The 22,118-nt window shown below is 32.6% G+C and overlaps 1 protein-coding gene and 1 long non-coding RNA gene across 12 annotated transcripts; one reads left to right on the top strand and one right to left on the bottom strand.

Annotated features, from left to right (window-relative positions):
* Window positions 1–538: 538 nt before the first annotated feature.
* LOC103488011 (methyl jasmonate esterase 1-like) lies at window positions 539–17,569 on the bottom strand. 11 transcript variants are annotated; one of them, XM_051080441.1, is made up of 9 exons: window positions 17,023–17,560; window positions 16,130–16,261; window positions 9,714–15,691; window positions 9,118–9,142; window positions 8,738–8,981; window positions 2,399–2,446; window positions 1,682–1,788; window positions 1,101–1,159; window positions 539–756 (listed from the first exon to the last, which is right to left on the bottom strand). In XM_051080441.1, exons 1-3 carry the CDS (start codon window positions 17,473–17,475, stop codon window positions 15,575–15,577), a joined length of 702 nt encoding a protein of 233 aa, XP_050936398.1. In that variant the 5' UTR covers window positions 17,476–17,560; the 3' UTR covers window positions 539–756; window positions 1,101–1,159; window positions 1,682–1,788; window positions 2,399–2,446; window positions 8,738–8,981; window positions 9,118–9,142; window positions 9,714–15,574. The 11 variants fall into 11 exon arrangements, with proteins under 11 accessions (XP_050936398.1, XP_050936400.1, XP_050936394.1 ...); XM_051080443.1 differs by having other exon boundaries at window positions 15,622–15,691; window positions 17,023–17,559; XM_051080437.1 differs by lacking the exon at window positions 9,118–9,142 and having other exon boundaries at window positions 15,622–15,691; window positions 17,023–17,561.
* Window positions 6,211–6,806, top strand: LOC127144466 (uncharacterized). Its single transcript, XR_007816129.1, has 3 exons — window positions 6,211–6,355; window positions 6,429–6,524; window positions 6,606–6,806. It is a non-coding gene; the product is annotated as an uncharacterized LOC127144466 (long non-coding RNA).
* Window positions 17,570–22,118: the final 4,549 nt, after the last annotated feature.

Below are 22,118 nucleotides of genomic sequence, written 5' to 3' on the forward strand. Positions count from 1 at the left end.
ACAGAAATTGACTCTCTTGACGGTTTTAAACTGTCAAGAATGATTATTCTTGACGGTTTTAAAACCGTCGTTGAATCCAGTGTCAAGAAAGGCAATTTTCTTGACAGTTGTAAAAACGTCAAGAATTGTTAACGTTGACAGTTTATAACCGTCAAGTATTCAATTATTCATGACAGTTTAGAACCGTCAAGATTATAAGTTTTAATGACAGTTTAGAACTGTCAAGAATGTGACTATGAATGACAAAAAACGTCAACAATATGAATATTCATGACATTTTAAAACCGTCAAGAGTGCATTTTTCATGACATTTAATAACCGTCAAGAAAGTGATTGTTTATGACATTTTAGAACCGTCAAGAATTTCGTTGTTTATGACATTTGCAAACCGTCAAGAAATTTTTTATTTTTTTTAATTGTAATTTATTTACTAGTTCCTATATTATGCTCCCATTGATCCAAGAATTCAACTACATATAAACGACAAATATACACAAATATAGTTTGAAAACTCAAACATAAATATGCACTAGAACAATTCCAAAACTTTAACATATATTAACATTTTACCACATATGTATCAACATTTTGAAAATTTTACATATTTGTTCGATATTGTCATATACAAAACATTACTTCTATCAACCGAACTCAATGACCTTGAATGAAACTTGGCTTCAAATAAACTTGCATTCTGCATCCTCTACTACCTCCAATTCATGAGCTAAAATAAGTGTCACCAACAGCAGAGCCAATCTACAAGAAGTAGATAACATCACAATAACAAATATAGGATTAATGATTAGCTATGTTGATGATAACAATGTAAAGGGGAGGTGGAAATAAGTTTAGATCAGATTGTCAATACCAAATATTTACAAACTCCTTGTAACTAATTGTTTCAAATTCACCTATACTCTGAGCCATCAGCAGAAACGCTCATTTTGAACTTTTTGATTTCAATTCAAGAGGAGTGATTAGTTTGAACCATCAAGTTTTAAAAAAACAACAGTAGAACATTTAAAAGAAAGACACCCCAAAGCCATCACAGAGTGAAAAGTACAAAAACAAAGAAAGCTTAATCCATTGGCATTACAAACCTGATAAGATGAAGTAACCAAAATATCTGCTCCAGCCTCCAATATTTGATCTTCCAATCCTATAAACAAAAATTTGAGTTAGTAAAAAAATAAAAGTAGAAGTCAAGGTGCAAAAAAATTTCAATTAGATCTCATCATCAAACTACAGACAAATTATTTATTCCATTTATGACCACATAGCAGTTTGCAATGGCAAAATCTACTCAAAATGAAGGCAGCCTCCAATAATGAAGATGTAATAAACAAAACACATGGTAAGCTATTTTATTTATTATTTTTTTTTGCACTGGCAAAATCTACTCAAAATGAAGGCAGAAAACAAAATTTGACCAGATAGGTGTAGCGATTAGGTGTAGGCTTCCTTTTCAGATGGCCCCAACTTTATTCTCTCCATTTCCATTTGACATTTTGAAAGCATAGTTACTAATCAAATATTCTTTTTTGTCAAATGAAATGCAAACAATAATGTCAAACCAATGGAGATATGGATAATTTGTCAAAAAAATCTGATTTTCTGTATTTCATTTTTTAAAAAATAAAGATAAGCAAAATCATTAAACAAAAGAGATTGTGGTGTTCACCTCTTTTATAATACTCTGGCATTTGTTGAGTATTTCTCGTTGCTCGAGAACATTAGATTGTCTAATGAAATTTGTTTTTGAAGTCAGAACATCAACCTGCCACCGACCTGAACAGTAAAACAAGCGATCTCTTCAATACCTTAAAAATTCAAAATTCAAAAGTAGAACAAGAATATATTTGCAGGGACAGAGAAGACAACGAGGTAAACAAAATTGACACCATTCTCCACAAAATTTGTAAAATATTGTTACTTATAGCACCAATTCGTAGTATATTGTAAAAATTGAATCCTATAAACACCTGAAACACAAGGCAAACTTGTAGCAACAAATTCAGACAAGCAAAAGAAAAAGACAAGATATATTATAGTGGTTTCGTAACAACCCAAAATCTAAACACTGACTTTGGGGACATTACCAAAACTTGATCAGTAACTAACTCTACTATCTCTAAAACTTTAGACAGATTTTAAATATAAATCAACTATCTTCAATCACTTAGGAGCTCCAGAAATGAAAGTAATTCCACAACTTGATTCTATCTTTTCACTCATGAAACGTGAAAAATACTACAACAACCTTGTACACTCAAGTATAAGGATGTGTAATATACAAATGGCATTCTTTCAGAGGAATAAAAAAGCCCATATGAATATATCTTGGATGAAATCATTTTTCAAGATGCAGTCTTTTGACGTCGATCAAAGAGATACTGACCTTAGAGAATATATCTGGGTCGCGCAAGTTGGATGCAGAGAATGAAAGCTGCCATTAGAATCGGAGAAGAAATAGGAAGATGAAACGAATTAGATGGATATAAATTACATGAAGTTAAGAATAAGCAACAACGGAGGAAGCAACCATGGCTACATCTACAGCAAATCTAACATGTATACCCTAGAAGATACACTAGAACAAATATAGGCTTTAATGTCGCTTGGGAAAAATGAAAAAAGACCATTGGTGTCGGTTTTGAAAAAGCGGATCTTTAATGTCGGTTTTCCACCGACATTAAAGACAAAGCTTTAATGTCGGTTTTAAAACGACATTAAAGGTCCGCCATTTTGAGAACCGACATTAAAGGTCCATTTAAATTTTAATTTTTAATATTTTTATTTTGTGAAAAAATAGACACTTTAATGTCGGTTTTCCACCGACATTAAAGGTCCATTTAATTTTTTTTTAATAATTTTTTTCGTGAATTCTCTCTCTTACTTTACCTTTTCGACCTAGCTATTCGATTCCAAATCTCGACCCTCGTCTTCTCCGAACTTCCTTCATTTCTTCTCCATTTCTTCTCCGATCGACGCCACAATTTTAATCGACGCCGCCATTTTATCGCCGCCACCATTTCTATCGCCTCCACCATTTCTATCGCCGCCACCATTCCGATCGATTGTTGTTCTGTTCGCCCACCCTTGGAATCAAATTCGGCCGCATTTCTCTCCTTCTAAAGAAATTCGTCCGGTCGTCCCCGTTCACAGCAATCGTGTTCACAGCAACCGCGTTCACAGCAACCAGGTTTTTTGAAACTCATCCGCTCGTCCGCGTTCACATCAACCAGCAACCAGGTTCGCCCACCCTTGGAATCAAATTCGTCCGCGTTCACAAAATACATCTTCTCACGGTAAAATTTCCATCTTCTTTCATTTGGGGTTTTTAGCATGTTTTTTGATTTTGATTTAGATTATGGATTCTTAGACAAGGGAAAGTTGTCAAGGCATATAGAATACGAGTAGTTTTCTGTTCATGCATATATTTTACTATTTTGGCATATGATGCGGTCACACATCAATTCTGCTGCAAAACCCAAAAAATTGGAACATAATTGTATTGATGCTTTGATTAAAATTCAACCTCAAAATCACTTATTATTCTGCTGCAAAACCCAAAAAATTGCACATTATTATTGGATGCAGTCGGTGCAGCGAACTGCACCCAAGTATTTTTCTTCAAACAGTTACGAGGGGAAGTAAAAGGTATTCCTGTGATCCTGATGTTAGTTGTTTGTGTCGAATTCTGATTAGTCAGTGATGCTTGAAACGCGTTCACAAAAATTCTGTTTGTGTATGAGTGTGTGTGGGGTAAGTAGATTTGAAAGGCGCGAGACAGAAATTAATTTAATTAATTTCACTGTCTTCTAGTTTTATTAACTTAACACATCAGGTATATACAACATAGAGTTGAAGTCGGTCGCTATATACAAATCCTAGGAATGATGGATTGTTATGAAAAGAAAGGGAAAAAAATAATAGAATCTGTTGGAATGGCTAGATTAGAAACTAGGAAGAGAGTCTAAATTTTGTCTGGTTGCATTGGAAGATTTGTGTTGCGGGCTTTATTGGCGTCGACGAATCTTGAAAAGCATAAATTACAATAATGCTGTAAATAAGGATGAAATGGCTGGAGTTGCGTTTAGTATAAGCTTCTTGTATTTGGTAGATGAGGTGTATTGAAAGGTACAGGTTAGAGATGTTGTGCTATGTTGAAATGTTGGTCAAACTGGAAGTTTGTATTTGGTAGATGAGGTGTAGTGACAGGTACAGGTTAGAGATGTTGTGCTATGTTAAAATGTTGGTCAAACTGGAAGTTCTTACTTTCTACTGGGTTCATAGAAAGGAATCAAAAAATTATTCTCTTTAGAATTAGCTTAACTTGGGCAGGAAAATGAATGGAGAAAATAAAGCTATATCATTGTTGTAGTTGCAAGAAGTTCTTATAATATCGGCAATAAAGTAGGAATGTAGAGACTTTTATTCTATTCATATGTGTTGTTAGGTCATTGGCTTGATTTTAAGAAAAATTCTTAAGAGTGGCATCTAGTTAGAATGGTTAAGACTTTGGTGCAGAAAGTATTTATGACCTCTTGCGATAGTTAGCATTGAGAAGAGTAATGATAGCAGGAATGTAAACATATCCCCATTTAGGAACTTCAACATCTTGTACTACCAATGTGGCTGGTAATACAAGACAGTAGAATATGAAGGTGTTTATATGGGCTGCCACTTTTCTCACAAAGAATAAACTGTATATCACGTGCACTTTCTTCCACGTTGTTACTCTCTGCAAATCAACCCCACGCACACACGCAAATATTTTATCTTCTATGTGTTCTCTCCTTCATTCTATTGTGGTTGAATTTGATGCTAGCTAGGGAAGGTGGTGAATTTGGTTAATAACTTTTTGTTTGATTTTGCTAAGGTAGATAATGTAGCTAAGTCGTTGTTGAGTTGGGTGAATTGTTGAATTTGGTTAATAACTATTGTTTGAATAGTAAGAATTAGAAACTTTATCTTTCTAAACCATAGGCTTTCATATAAAGTATATGCATATATTTTCTCATTCGTAAAGTATAGAAGCTGCAATAACTCAATTTTGACCCTAAAATGGTATAAAGATAAACTAATCTAAAAGTGCACATCTCTCTCCCTCTTTCTCTCAATTTTATACAATAATTGGTTCTTTCTTTTCTTCCTTAGCAACCATCTTTTTATACTTTTATGTTTCTCTAAAATACAAAAATGTATAATAGTCCTTTCTTTTTCTTTTAGTAGTTGAATCTATGTGAAGGTGAATAGTTAAACATTTTAAAAAGATAATCGCATGTGTAAAAGAATAATATACTATCTTAAATATATATAAAGATTACTATTTAACAAAAAAGATGTATACATTATGTCATTATAGGGTAGACTATATTTTGGGTTTTATATGCTGTAAATACTATATATCTATAGATAATAATATAATCTGAAGTTTCATCTCCAAATTTCATTTGAGAAGGAGAGAAGTACTTCATATATATTTTATAAATAGTGTGAGAGGCTCTTTCATTTTTTTTAGTTTGGATTCCTCAACAATAAAAACATTAGTTTTATATAATTAGTTAGGTTTTGAATTCCATTTCCTAAGATTTATTTATTTTTATTCAAAATTAAAACTATATACATTTGGAGTCTCTCTTTGGAACAATTTATAAGTATTTAAAAGAGTGTTCTTTCATAGATAAAGTTCTAATAGTTTTAAGTACTTGAAAAGTCATTCCAAACAAATTTAAAATAGTTAAGAGATAAAAATTCATACAATAATTGTCTCGACGATCTAAGTTTACTTAATTTCGTTGTTTTCTCGATTTTTTTTGTAGATTAAATTGCATCTTATATAATATTGATAAGTCGTGGATGCAAAAGAATAGAACGTCATCTGAGTATGCTTATGGGGTTGAGATGTTTATTAAAAATGGGTTGAAGCATTCAAAGACGTCGAATGTCATGGCATGTCCTTGTTTAAAGTGTGTGAATGCAAAAACTTTAGATGTGAATACAATTAGAGATCACTTGTTTTTTAACGGCATCGATCAGAGTTATCAAGAATGGATTTTTCATGGTGAATCACTACCAATAAAGAGAAACAATGAAAGTGTCTTGTAGTTTTCATTGGATGTTGCATGTTATCGATCTTTGTGAAAATTGCGTTTATGTTTTGGACTCTCTTCGGAGTAAAGTCAATGAAGACATTCATGGAATCATAAATGTGTAAGTGTATTTACTTTATCACTTCTTATTTAACTTTCTTGTCTTCTAATGTTTCAAAATATTTAGAGGGTTGAAGACATGGCAAGCGAAACACGATCTACAACGCTATCGATCAACTCCAAAATGGAGACCTGTAAAGGTAATTTGCATTTACAGGTTATTACTTTTTATGAAACATAAGATTAATTTGTATTCAATTGATATACATGCAGTGCCCTCGTCAATTGGATTCTGTAGGGTGCGGGTACTACGTGCAAAAGTACATACATGAGATAGTGCATAATTCTAGTACTTCTATTACTAACCTTGTAAGTTTCTACTTTAACTTTTTACATATTACAATTTGTGATCCAAACTCATACTTTCCATATCTTTCTCTTTGTGTGTAGTTCAATACCAAAAATGCATATAGCCAAGAGGAGATTGATGAGATTCGAACTGAATGGGCAGCTTTTGTTAGCAGATTTGTGTAAGTAGTTGCTTTTTGTAGTTAGGTTAGTAGTTGATTTTTGTAGTTAGGTTAGTAGTTGATTTTTGTAGTTAGGTTAGTAGTTGGTCGAGTTAAGTTTTTGTAGGGGACGACAGTCCTATAGTTTTTTGAAGGGCAGGTGGTCCCGTACTAATTGTTGTTTGTTAGATAGTTTGTACCTATACTTTAGTTAGTGAAGGAACCTTCTATTGTGTTTATAAATCACGATCTTATATATTATCTTTAATGGCGTTAGTGTGCTTGTATTTTAGTGTTGGATCTTATGCATTGTAGGTGTTTACTATTGGTTTGCCATGGATGGTAGGATGTGTTGTTTGATATGTGTGATTATGTATATATTGGAGGATTTGGAGTAGTTGGACTTATAGTGTTGAATATAGTTGTGTTTATAATATGTAAGTGTTGGATGATGTGTATTTGTTGTAGTTCTATATGGAAGTGTGGAAAAGTGTGCTTGTATTTTAGTGTTGGATCTTATGCATTTTAGGTGTTTACTATTGGTTTGCCATGGATGGTAGGATGTGTTGTTTGATATGTGTGATTATATATAAGTGTATATATTGGAGGATTTGGAGTAGTTGGACTTATAGTGTTGAATATAGTTGTGTTTATTGATATGTGATTATATGTAAGTGTTGGATGATGTGTATTTGTTGTAGTTCTATATGGAAGTGTGGAAAAGTGTGCTTGTATTTTAGTGTTGGATCTTATGCATTGTAGGTGTTTACTATTGGTTTGCCATGGATGGTAGGATGTGTTGTTTGATATGTGTGATTATATATAAGTGTATATATTGGAGGATTTGGAGTAGTTGGACTTATAGTATTGAATATAGTTGTGTTTATTGATATGTGACTATATGTAAGTGTTGGAAGTGTGCTGGAATTTTAGGTATTATTGTGTGCTGGAATTTTAGGTATTATTGTGTGCATTGCAGGTGAATTAGGTATTATTGTGTGCATTGAGTAGTAGGCATTATAGCTAGTGTGCAAGCAATTTTTTTATTTTTTACAATATACGATGACGAACATTTCCGGACGTAGTTCGACTCAAATAATATCGGTTTTGCCGTCATAAAAACTATTATAAATACGACATGAAATGAATCTTTAATGTCGGTTTAAAAAACGACATAAAATGTGTCTTTAATGTCGGTGGAAAAACGACATTAAATGTGTCTTTAATGTCGGTGGAAAAACGACATTAAAGATGTGCACTAAGCAACATTAATGTCGGTTTAAAAACGACATTAAAGATATCTTTAATGTCGGTTATAAACCGACATTAAAGCTGTCTTTAATGTCGGTTTATAACCGACATTAAAGATGAACCGACATTAAAGACCTTCAATAACACCTTCAAAGATGTCGGTTTATAACCGACATCAAAGGTCTTTAATGTCGGTTTATAACCGACATTAAAGACACCTTTAATGTCGGTTATAAACCGACATTAAAGCCCAACCGACATTAAAGGCCTTTAATAACGCTTACAAAGATGTCGGTCGCCAAGTGACATTAAAGGCCTTTAATGTCGGTTTTAAACCGACATTAAAGGCCAAATTTCTTGTAGTGATAATACAACCCAATTGGAAACAGCAACAGAGAGTAAAGGATGGGGGCACTAAACACACAAAGGACTTGAGGGGGTACAACCAGATAATATAGCTTATTCGATCAGATAACTTATTTAACATAAAGAATAATGAGAAGGAATGAAATCTTGATTCTTCTACATCATCATCTTTCACATACCATTAAATCAACAACAAAATTATAATCATGAAAAATGAGTATTATTTTTAGAGCTTTAAAGTGAGTTTAGTTTAATTACCACAAAAATCAGCAACTGCTGTGATTTGATACAAAGACAGTGACAAAACAAAACATACATAATCAGTATGAACGGACTATGAAAGCTTTCCCCTACGTCCACTTTTCTATATTCCTAGCTTAAAAATCATTTTTAATCCCTAACTTGGCTTAAAAATAAAAAACTGAACAAGTTAGAAGAAATAACTAAAAAACCAACCTCATCCACATTATCAATTGTAAGTGCTATGCCTGATCCTTTGAAGTCTCAAACCTCAAGCTCTCTTCATGTCTCCCTATTTTCTGGAACTGAATAGAAATAAAAAGTAATGATAGAAAATAAAAGGTTTGGGGATGAAAAAATAGTTGTCGAAATCAATAAATGAGAATGAGTTTATTCCATAATTGTGCCATTGGGACTTCTCCACATAGTTTTAAACCAAATTGTTTGACCTTGGCCTCGTCTGAAAAATGAGAGAGATCAAGAGATATCAATTAAATTGTTAAAGCTGATAATTATGTCCATCATTTGGTGATTGTACAATATGAGAATAAAATGGACACAAATGACAAACCTGGGGTTATTGTAGCACATTTTACCGCAACATTTCACGCAACATTTAACCTGCATTCAAAAGGTTAGAAGGACCAAAAGAAATCAAATAATCCATAATTGTAATTTATGCATACAAATCGAAGATTTCGCTATATTTATAAATAATTTGGAGTTGTTTTTATATATTTGAAAACGTGCCAAACAGAAAAGTCTTATCTTTTTCTTTCAGTGTCGTTTTATTTTGATTCAACTCCACACATTTTGAACCATCAATTCAAGTTGACTTTTGACTTACACAAGTCAAACATTGTTTATAGAACGGATCACAATTCCAAATTCAAAATGCAAAGGAATTACATTGTAAACAATATAAAGAAAAGAGAGGTTTGACACGTGGATCGAATAGTAAGAAATTGCTAACACAATTGGCAGCCATGAACAATATCTTCTTCTAAAGATCACATAAACATTAACTTCAATTCCCAAAAGAAGTTATAAGATCACTCAACCAAAAATTCTGAATAATCATAGCTTTTTTTTTTCTTCTCTCTACTCTTTATTTCAAAAATGGCCTTTTCCGGTATAGGTTTGAGATGGTGAGAAAATTTTTAAAAAGAAAAATATAACTGTAGAAGAATACCATCGGATTAGAAGATTCGATCACCTCGTAGAGATCCTCCGACTGCAGTTCTCTATAGTGAAATTGACTACCCGTAAGGGTTGGTCAATAAGCATACCTACAAACACCATCAATAAAAGGAAAAAGCAGAGCAAAGTGCACAACTTGCGCTGAAGGCTAACTCCTAATCAATCTCCAATCATAAATGGATCTACTTCTCCAAGATCAGCAACAAGAGGTTCCAACTTGTCTGTGTCCTCACCATCAGTTGCAAAGTACATAGGAAATGGAAGGATTGCCGACTTATAGAGTCTCTTGTACATGGCGTCTTTTATAAATACAAAGCTTCCTTAGGTTGGAATTGTTTTTATATAAAGAGGAAGAAGAACTCTTTAGGTTGGAATGTGACACATCACAAGCTACAATTAAAAACCCTAGAAAAATTGAGGTGGAAATCATATTAAGAACAAAGAAATTTAAGGAAAATTACAAACTAATCGATTGAAACATGGAGAAATGAAAGCCCTAAGGAGAAGAACAAGAATGTAACAAAATGTAGATTGAGAGGAAGGGGAGAGAGATGGAGACATGGCAACAGGGAGAGAGTCGAAGACGGAGGCACAGAGAGAATCGGAGAGGGCGGTGGCAGGGAGAGAGTCGAACGGACGAACGAAATGGGAAGGATTTGGTACGCATTTTTTGAGAGGTGGAACACGGCGGTGAACGCGGACGGATGGATGGTGAACACGGCACAAGTGAGGGATCTAGTGTAACTTACAATTTCGAAAGGGCAGGGACAAATTTAGGGCTTTGAAGAAGTTAACCTAATATTTTCTTTTTTATATATTTAATAGCACTTGACGTTTATAAAACGTCAAGAAAAATGATCAGAAAATTCGGGGTTTAATTTTTTTTTAAATGAAGTTAGTATTTTATTTAAAAAGTTAAAAGAAATTAGTTTTTTTTTTAAAAATATATATATTTTTATTTTTTTCAATTAATTTAGTAATTCTTGACGTTTCTGAAACGTCAAGGAGAATTCTCTTACTTGACGTTTTAAAAATGTCAAGAAATTTTAAAATTTCTCAGTCTCCGCCTTTTCATTAAAATTCTTGATGTTTTAAAACGTCGAGAATTTAATCGATATTTTTTGACGTTTATAAAACGTCAAGAATGTAGTCGATATTTCTTGACGTTTTTAAAACGTCAAGTATAATTACATTATACTTGACGTTTGAAAAACGTCAAGAATATCGATTTTATAATAAATCTTGACGTTTTAAAAACGTCAAGAATTTAGAAGATAATCCTTGACAGTTTATAACAGTCAAGAAAAACGTTCATATTGCTTGACGGTTTAAAACTGTCAAGAATTCTGAAAATTGCCTCCCCTCCGCCTTTTCATCAAAATTCTTGACATTTTTTCTATTAAACCACCCTTTTCTTGACGGCTTTTCCAAAAACTGTCAAGAAAAGAAAAAATCAACCGTCAAGAAAGGATTTTTTTCTAGTAGTGATTAAGATTAAGTTACATAGATCATCAATAACAAAATAGTCAGTTTTATATAGTATGGTGTTATAAGTTAACAATGACTATTTCATGCTTCCAATCTTATGTAAACTCTTTACATAGAATGCTCCCACTTCCAATTCTCTACATGAACGATTCAGATCACATTGTTTGTACTAACTACAGAGCGGGCCGCATCCGTAGTGTCCCTAGAATAAGGCGCTCAACCTTATTCATACACTATAAATCGTTTGGGCTATAAACTCAAACTTGATCCACGTTTATGTCTCTACATAAAGTTCAAATCTATACTAGATAGCCTCAGGACCTTAGTTTATTGGATTCAAGAATATAATATTCTATTTTTACTAATAAGTCATCGATAACCACTTTATTGAATACAATATAATTTAAACTACAAACAACGAGTTTTAGGACATAAATTCTAACATATACACCCTCATGACTTTGCTTTTCTTACAATTCTATAAGTTTTCATACCAATGGAGATAGTTGTCCTCGTATATACCAATATGATCATCCTTTATCTAACTGATATGAGACTTTAGTTGCATTACAACTACTACTTAATTTCAATTATTTACTTGCTCAAAATTTTTGTACCTATTTACTTTAAACTTTCAAATAAAATTAAGTTGTTTGAATCATTTTTTTTTTAATATAAGAGCATTTTAGCCTACAACTTAAAATTGGTGGAGTAGTAGCTACAAGAGCAATGACTAGATGCACCTATCTCATATGCTTTATGATAACTTGTAGAAATACAAGTTATTGTAGCCTGTTATGTAAAATAATGAAGCCCTATCACATAAGAATGGAAGAAAACACGGGTAGAAGTAGAAGATTTGACTAACTTGTGTATCGTAGATTACAAAAGAACTTTATCCCTGTTTTATTGCGTCCTATGTGTCTTATCGCAAGATTTTAGGCAGAAAGAAGTAGGGCTTGGCGATAGAACGTTAAGCAAGGAGACATGTTCAACTAATAAGGCATGGATGTGAGAGAGAGAGAGAGAGAGAGAGAGAGAGACTTACCTCACCCATTTTCTCTCGTCTCTGTTGAGGTTGATGCCCTAAATCTTGTGGTCATGTAGTTTGTATAATATATCAAACATTTTATTTATTTAATAAAATAAGGTATTTTATTTTATTTGACATTTAGTTGTATTAACTCACAAAACTAATAAACTAACATCCAAGGTTATCTTCTGTAACCTAAACATGTATTTGGATACAAGTGGATCATGTTTAAGTGATAACCTAAATGGTCTGTAGTAAATGGATAAGGTTGGACACCTTATCCTGGTGACACTACGAATACAACCTGCTTTGTAGTTGTTACAATTGTTCTAAAGTACTACAAATGATTTGATCTTAATCATTCGTGTCGAGATATTAGAGCGGGGGTATTCTATACAAAGAGTTTGTATAAGATCAGACCATGAAATGAATAGTCTTTCTTATTAACACCGTTACTAGTTGAGATTTACATTTTACCAAGATGACCATAGGTGACTTGACCTGAATCCTGAGTGAGTTGTGAACTCCTGTCTATTAAGGCGGTCTTTTGATTTGCATGGGTGAGAGTGGCCTATGTCGCTGACCCAATGTGCCTACCATTTTGGGGATTTGTCTGATTGGGGAGCTAGGAACACAACTACACAAGAAGGAATTCACTCCTTCTCTATAGATAGAGTAGGTAGAGAAATTGCTCTCTTAAAGCTGATTCTAGGGTTTGAACAATGTGGCGCCACACCCTCTCTTGGCCTGAGAGGAGTTCAGTTATAGTAAGACAATAATTATTATTCATTAGAGGAATCAGTGGTACTTAAGGAGCTAGATGTAATTACAGGGGCAAAACAGTAATTTTTGGCCTAGCTGTACTTACGAGCAATTTATAAAGGGTCATTGCACTATTGATTGATTATATCTAATGGACACAAAAATATATCTACAGTAAGAAGAGTGCAACTATTAGTCTTTAATGGAATGACTAATAGTTGATGAATAGAGATTAATTTAATTAAAGAGTTTAATTAATTAATCTCATTTTATTGGAGATTCAATTTGTTAGGTCCATAAGATCCCCTTGTTAGCTTAATAAGGATAAATAAGAATGAAAATTTATTTTATTTTAATTTGAATTTTCCAAATTGATTAAAGAGAATGATTTGTATATGATATTATTAATGTATTTGATACATTATAATATAAAGTTTTTATGAAAGAAGTTAATATTTGAATATGATTCTAATAATATTAATAATATGAATAAGATTCATAAATAAACTATACGTTAAGTTAATATGGATTTGATTTATATTAGCACTATAGATTATATGAGAGATTTAAACTATTGCTTATATTATATCTCATATAATATAAAGTTTATATTATATGAGATATAATATGAACTAAATTTATATTATATGAGATATAATATGAACCAAATTTATATTAATTTTATTTTATTAATATATATTTAATTAATAAAATTACTCTAAAGTGAGTTATTTTACATGTAGAGAGAGTGAGGGAGTTATTTTGATAACTTCCCCCATCTCTCTTAAATTGGTTGAGATATGCAGAATTACTCAGTATTCGTATTCTCATTCTGATTTTATGGTTCTCTGTGTTCCAAAGAGAGAAAAAAAATTCTCTCTCAAACTTTTCCCTCACCAAAATTACAGAAGCTCCACATCTCTCTATTAGATTCTTTTCTTGAGAATAACAAGGAAGATTTCGTGGTGTTCTTGAAAAATTTGGAGAAGATTTCTTGGAGGTTCTACAAAGGTTAGTTTCTTTTTCCCTTTTTCTCAATAGAAGCATGCTTAGGTTTTAAGTTTGTTTTTTCTTTGAATTGTTGTTTTTGGGTTTTACAAATTAAGTTCCATTTGCACGGCGTCCATACGCTTCTACTTTGGAAATTCCATTCCTTCAGTCTCAACAAGCAAAAATCCATAAAAAAAAAAAAAAAGAAAGAAAAAGAAAAAAGAGAAATCATATTCTAAGGCTTGCTATTGTCTATGTAACTCATTTTGTATTTTTTGTGTATCAAGTTGTAATATTAACTCTATGGCCAAAATGCCCAAATTAAAGTTTTATTTATAATATTGATGCATTCTACTTCCATTATCCCATCTTTCTGTTGCTATTCACTTTTATGCATTTTATTAGTTTCTGAACAATGTAATGTGTTATTAATATTAGAGAATATGGGTATGTGTTCTCCGAGTTCTATTCAACCAAACACAAACATCAAAGCTTTGTTTATTAGAGAGGAAAGACAATTGCATTGATTGTAATCACTTGACAAGTGAGAACTCGTATTTAGTGAAGTAGACGACGAAGAGATTGTAACAAAGTAACCTCATCGCCAAATGAATCTTTCGCATAAGTTAGAGTAATGTTAATGTATATGGGAAAACACCAAAAGGACGTTTGCCTTAAATTAGGATGAATTGCTTGTAATGCATATAGCCAAATTAAATGCAAATCATGGCTTAACTTTAATTATTTGGATCACGAGAGGCGGGCAAGTATGACGAAAACATCGAAAGGACGCTCGCCTTAATTTTGAAGTTAATAGATGTTTGTATCGCTTCGAAATATTAGTGCACAGTACATTGCGATTAAGAAATCAAATATTATTTCATGTCACATGCCTGTTACATGATTTCACACACCACATTACACTCTATCGTCATGATCATCTTGCACAGCCAATTTCACTTTAGTGTATATAGTTAGGACAAATATACTGTGCATATCCATATGGTATAGAGTATACCGCACAGGTTTAGCTGTGCGATAGTTTCAATAGGAACACCAATTCCCTTAGTTCGACTCTGGACTTATCAGGAAACCCCTCTTTGCTTACACTTGGACGATAAAGAGGAAAATTTGTACTACATGCATATTATTAGAATTCAACAACACGTAGGTAGGAAATGCCTATTTTATTGCATAATCCTGTCCAAGTCGCCCATTAAGTCGCTCACTTAGAGCTTAGCATAACACATCCATGAATGAATGATTCATGAACAAGCACTTTACATCTATCTACCACACAAAAATAGTTTTAAATTTTATTTTTGTGTGGCATGGTGGAGAGATGAAGAGCATATGAGATGCAAATTTTTCTTATAATAACCTTTTATATTTGGAATTTTCAATAGGAAAATATTTACTATTTCAAATCTTTCTTTGTTAGAATGTTTACCATGTATTATATTATTTAATTACTATTTTCTACTCATCTTTTTCTAATTTTCTCTTTAATTACAATAACTATTTCGTATATCAAGAGTAAAATAGTTTGCATCTCAAACACATTATTATAATAATCCATACTAAAGTAATTTGCACTCTAAATAACTTAAAAACAATTGTAACTCACATACTATAATAACCATAGACCAACGGTGGAATGCTTTCCATATTCTACTCTTTGAATCATCCATATGTGACTGGATAAATAATGAAAAGTCAAATAGTAAAGTAGTCAAGAAGAAAAGTCAAGTAGAGAGCATTGTTGAACAATATGTTGGAGTCCATGGGCAAGTTCAAGAGGCTTAGACACCATAGCCATATGATCTGATCCTCTAATTTCGACAGTAATATCAGGTGGATTGTTCTCAATCATCCACATTTGAAATTTCTTAGGGGCTGCTAAATCTTTTTCTGTAACAACAAAAGCCCTTTTTACACTACCAAATCTCTCTCTTGTGAACTTAAATTTAGAATCATTGATTTTAAATAGAGGAAGAGACCTCACCAACATGGTCGCTAGGGTCAAATCCTGTAGAATTATTGAAATTAATTTTGACATATTCAAACTAATGACTATAAAACATGAGTTTGATCACTTATAAGTTAATTTAATATTTATATATAATATAATGTACCTCGGGTGGTGAGAGTGAGTAGAGATGTTTGGCTAACGTCAATGAACCGACTATGATTGACGTTGGAGGCTTGTCCTCTCCATCGTCGTACACATAATGACTGTCCAATGGCGGAGGTGCTTGCTTCCCATTCTTCACTTTGTGAATAATAATAGCATCAAAGAGAAAAAAAAAATGTGAATAACAATTACGTACCAAGATATTGCTTCTTAGTAACAACATTGGTTTGAAAAATTTGCATGATCTTTATCCTATTATGTTTTGTTTTAGTAATCTATAAAATATATCTTTTAATTCTACATATACTCTTTGTACCCTCAAAATGTGGTTTTGGCACTGCCATATACATGATCTTAATTCAAATTATAATGTTTATATTCTGTTATAGATTAGTACTACTTTGTATATTAATTTTAAAAGTCAATAGAATGATATAATATTGAGGCCCTGTTTGGTAGCCATGCTGTTTTTCTTTTTTCTTTTTGTCTTCTTTTTTGTGAAAATTTAGCTACACAACAATTCAATCTCCAACTTTCTTTCGATGTTATCTACTTTTTATCTATGGTTGAAAAAATCAAGTTAAATTTTGAAAACTAAAAAAAAAAAACAGCTTCTAAAATTTTTTGTTTGATTTTAGAATTGATCAAGACTTTCAACCATTATACATAAAAAATTTGTATATCATTGCAGGAAAAGAGGAAGAAATAGACTTGTAAAGTTTCAAAAATCAAAACAAAAATGGTTAGCAAAGATGAGGAGCTAAGTATTAAGGACTTTCTGTCAAATTTAAGAATACTGCTCTTGTTGCAGGTTGTGAATCAAACACACACAAAAAGAATTTAAAAGATAGATGCAAGCAACGATATATGCACGTAGTAGCTCGTTAAATTTACCTCTACCAGAATATCAGAAAGAGTAAGATTGGGACCAGGCATGGTGGCGGTGACAAAGACACCAACAGAGATCTTTTCTGGGAAATCCTCCATAGCGGCAGCAACTCCGATGCCGCCGAAGCTGTGGCCAACGAGGACCACCCTCTCGTCGGAGGGCAAACCAGCCAAGAACTCCGTCAAGGGGTGAAAGTACTGAAAGGCTGAGGATACAGTCTTAGGCTGTATGGGGTCGATGCCGGAGGCAGCCATGTCGAGAGCGGTGACGTTGTGGCCCCACGATTGGAGAATGGTGGAGAGCTTGTACCATGACCAAGCCCCATGGAAAGATCCATGAACAAGCACGAACTGGGTCTTCTTTTTTGTGGGATGGCCGGCCACCGGAGAAGCTAAGAGGATGAGAAGCACAAGTAGCAGTGAATCCAAATGGGTTAGCAAAACAGAGGAATTTTTCATTTTGGTGCGTTCAGCATCTTTCCATCTGTAGATAAGATGTCATGAATGAAGAGAAGAGTGGCTGAAGTCATCTCATTCCTTTATTGATTTTGATTATACTAATAAATGAATTAATAAACTTTTATTAGAAATTTGAATATATGAACTCAGAAGCCACATGCTGTAATTAATATTAAGTTGATGCGTGTGTTCGGTTTTACGACCCAAAACTCGTAGTTTAGTAGTAAACTATTAGTTGCTCTCATTATTTATTTATTTATTCTAATTAACTAACTAGAAGATTTGTTGTTTTGGTTGGTTCAAATTTGACTAGATTTTCTTTTGGTGGTTTGCGTTTTGTTGGGACAAGTTTGTTGCTAGTTTGTGACAAAAGTCGGAAAAGAACACATAAACTAAGCCTCTGAATCTAGTTGTAGTGTTGATCAAGAACAGGCGAACATGTACCTGGATTCAATGAGTTTATAAAGTATGAGATCTAGCTATTGTGATAGTTATTAATTGGAAAGTAGGAGCAAAGGGATTGCAAACGGTCAAAGATGATACTTGGCAAGTAAAGCTGCTTTATGATATAGAATTCAGAGGGAGCATACTTGGTGTACATGTGACAAGTTTGTTGATGTGTATACATTTGACAATTATCATGTTCTCGTAAACTATTTCATCAGGCAATAAATGATCTCTTCCTATGGATCTGAGACCCATCATATGTAAATGTTGTATCATTAAACCGAGTCACCAATTCTTCTATGATTTGATTATTATTTTCATTGTCTGTTACTCATGTTGTTACTTTAGTTATTAGCCTAATCATTGTCTTAAGGCGTCAAAGTTAATTATGCCTTTTCTTATTGAACTATTTATTGAAATTTAATAAAATGGATTTGCAATGTAGGGGCCGTGACAATTTTAAAACATTGTTTAGGTGTCTTCATTTATTTGTGATTTTGCAAATATATGATAAAATTTTAAATGGGAAATTCTATATTTATTCTTTAATCCAAAATTGCCCTTGTATTCCACACTTTCTTATTTCTTCCCTCCTCACTCCCAAACTTGAAAACTTTAGTTCCCTTGGTAGACACTAAAAAAAAAAAAAAACTTTCCCGTTGCCTACAATTGTTGAAAATTTGGAAAAAATACGCTAGAAGATCATTTCTTAATGCCATCAGTATTGTCGACAGTTTAGTAAAAAAATCTATATCGGGAGATGAATTCCTGACATTGGTTGCTACGCCATCTTTTGGAGTTCAAAATAACTCCCAACACGATAACCAATCATCATTACACTTTTTTATCAAGCATTTTTCCCCAAAAAAGTGTTCATATTAAAATTCATAAGTACATATATATTCTAAAACCAATCTTAAATATACTACAAAATTAATGCCACACTATTCCTAAAAAACATAGAAAACCAACTTTCAAGATTAATCAAATTCTCGTATCAACTACCAAAAAGAACAACAATAACCAAATAAATAGCACTCAGTCTCTAAACTTTATTTTCATCTTAATTTCTTAGTTTTCAAGCATCAAACTACCAAAACAAACATAGGAAACATTGCAAAGTATAATCCATACGAGCATAGAAAGACAGAGACAAATAATCAAAAAAAGGAAGGGACGTACTAGAAGTAGGCATTGTAGAGCTTTGTGATGTATGGAGTTAGAAATTTAAAACAAAACATGAAATGGCTTACTAATTAAAATACAAAATTCAAATCCACTCTAATCTGCAACAAAAAAAAAAAAAAAACACTAGATTCAACTCAACAAAAAAAAATCAAGAATTTTAGGTCAATTGCAACCTTAAAACATACCATATTTGATTTGAATAGGTTTTGATAAGGTGAAGATCTATAAAACAAATAGAGGAAATGACGAGAATGGAGAAGAATGACAATGACAATGGGTGGAATGAATGTACCAATGTGACGATTAGCGATAGGAGTGTCAGATAGCAAGGAGACTGGGGTGGATGGACAGGTGGCATCAGGCAGTAAGGAGCAGTGACAAAGTAGATCTAAGGTTTTGGCATAGAAGGTTTTCATTAATTTGGGGGGTGTGTTCAAACAAATTTGCTTTTTTTGAAATATCTCTATATGGAAGTTTTAAAAGAAAACTCTCTAACGTGTGGGGAATTATGAACCATCTCTAACGCATAATTAATAATGTTTGGACTTTGTTATAACTCTTGATGCCCTTATATGTGATGTCAGAAGTTAGTAGGTAACTCATTTCGCCTTTAATTTATAAGACATCAGAAGTACTTATCTCTCTCGATGCACTATCTCTCGATGACCTTTCGCCTGTCGGGAGATCCTCTTTTTTACTTTAATTGTGCATTTTGTAGTTTAAAAGTTGAACATAGATCATAAGAATGGTATTAGAGAGATATATTAAGGGGTATTGATAACTTGTAGAAATACAAGTTATTGTAGCCTTTTTTATAGAATAATGAGACCAAAATGTAGAAGTATATCAAAACGTCATGATTATGTTGAAAAAGCATAAGTATTTAGAATTACACTTTACATAAGAGGAAACTTTTGTAAATGTAACAAAACACCAAACTATTTACGACCCGTATAACAAAACTCATAAAGTTAGCCATTTTTTAAATATTCTAGGTTTGCCCTTCCATCTTTCTTTTTTTCCCGCAATTCGTCTTCCTCCTGCTATTTCTTTCATCGTCTTCCTCCTGCAATTTTCATCTTTCTTCTTTCCTATTTTTTTTTTGCAATTTCTTTCCATCATCTTTCTTATTTTTCAATTCTTTATTTACGTCGTTTCATTTTTTCATCGTTTTTCTTCCTTTCCTTTTTTTTTTGCTTTTCCATCGTCTTTCTACTTTTCCTCTACTTTTTTTGCTGTGATTTCTTTCCATCGTCTTTCTTCTTTTCTTTTTTTTTAGGTCGTGTACAACAAATAGAAAAATCTAAAAGATTGTACGTGTATAAAGAATATTGAAAAAAATCATTTAGATTGGAGTAGCCAAATGTAAATTATCGTGTAAAAAAATAAACAATTGTGTAAAAAAAAAAAGATAGTGTATAAAGAATCTTGGAAAAAAAATGATTTAGATGGGAGTAGCCAAATGTAAATGATTGTGTATAAAAAATCATTTAGATTGGAGTAGCCAAATCTAAACGATCGTGTAACCAAATTTAAACATAACCAAATTAAATGATCGTGTAACAAAATTAAACTATAAAACTGAAATGATAAATTGTAGCCATATCTAAATGATCGCGTATAAATTGTAGCCATATCTAAATGATCGCATATAAATAGTAGCCATATGTAAACGATCGCATATAAATTGTAGCCATATCTAAACGATCGCGTATCAAACAATAACTTAATCTAAATGATCACAAATATATTACGCTCTCGTTGTTGACGGGACATTTTTGATATTTTACACGGTGGACCTTTAACCTTTTTCCATTTTTGGAATTGTTCTATAGAGTGTAAATATTTTGCCGTTTTTCTATATTTTTGAAAAGACCCCTTACATAAGTGTATTTTTGCCGTTCGTAAAAGCATTATTCTTCTTCTTTAGTCAACTTGCAAGTGAGAGCTTGGAGTTTGAAGAAAAGAAGTCTGTTTCCCATTTTCCCTAACTTGTAATCCCTTTTCATTATCTTTTCTTTCCATCTTTGTATTCCTTGTAATATATGTTGTTTATATTGAATAATGACAAAGGCCTACATTCTTTAATATATTGCATGTTTATACCTTTTCAATCTACCATTTCTGTACTATTCATCTATCAATGTGTCATTTGTAGTTTAGTAATGTGATAAGATCTTGATAAGAAGTTCAACTTATAATTCTTATCGCGTTAGTTGAGCTATAGCCATCAATTGGCCAGTGCTTATCGCTAACTATCTAAGAGGGCAAGTAGCAAGGATATGGCTAGCGTGTGCAAGGAGGAGTTTGGAGACAAGCTCCACCTTGGCGAAATAACTTACACCATTTGTATCCTGAAAGAAGAATAAGTTTGGGTTTTAGGCGCCGAGAGGTTAGCACCTTTAAAAGAGAAGTTCTATAAGCCTCATAAGTAAAACCTTCTAAATATATCTTGCTTAACTAGGTTGAGTCATTTGTACCCCGACAAGAGGACAAGTGTGGTGTTTGAAGACTCCGAGAGGAGCTCGCCTTAATCCTATACTAGTTATGAGAGCCATATCGCATCAAGACTTTCATGGCCTGATCGCCTGGTAATATATAGACATTTCTTCACCCATTCTTAGTACAAGTTAGTTCGCATCTTCATTTCCATTCATCTAATTCATCTTTTACAGCTCCTCTAGTGTGGATAAGTAGATAAACATACATTTCATCATATTGTATAGACATAATTCTTTTATATCGCCTAAATGATGAGTAAATCCTAGAACTAACCTTTGATATTAATTCACTATGTTGGACTTTGGATCACCTAGATAAACCTATTGTTTCGCTTATACTAAGGCAAGCAATAGGAAAACTTGTACTCAATGAGGACTTAGCTCTCATGTGATAAAGAGATATATAGTAAGTAATTCGCATACAATGATCATGATCAATGACTTATCTTATAGAACTAGTTACGTGTATAACCAATCCTGAGTCCGAGCGTAATGAAAATTAAAAAT

The sequence above is a fragment of the Cucumis melo genome, chromosome 12, assembly GCF_025177605.1.
Source record: "Cucumis melo cultivar AY chromosome 12, USDA_Cmelo_AY_1.0, whole genome shotgun sequence".
Classification (NCBI taxonomy): Eukaryota; Viridiplantae; Streptophyta; class Magnoliopsida; order Cucurbitales; family Cucurbitaceae; genus Cucumis; species Cucumis melo.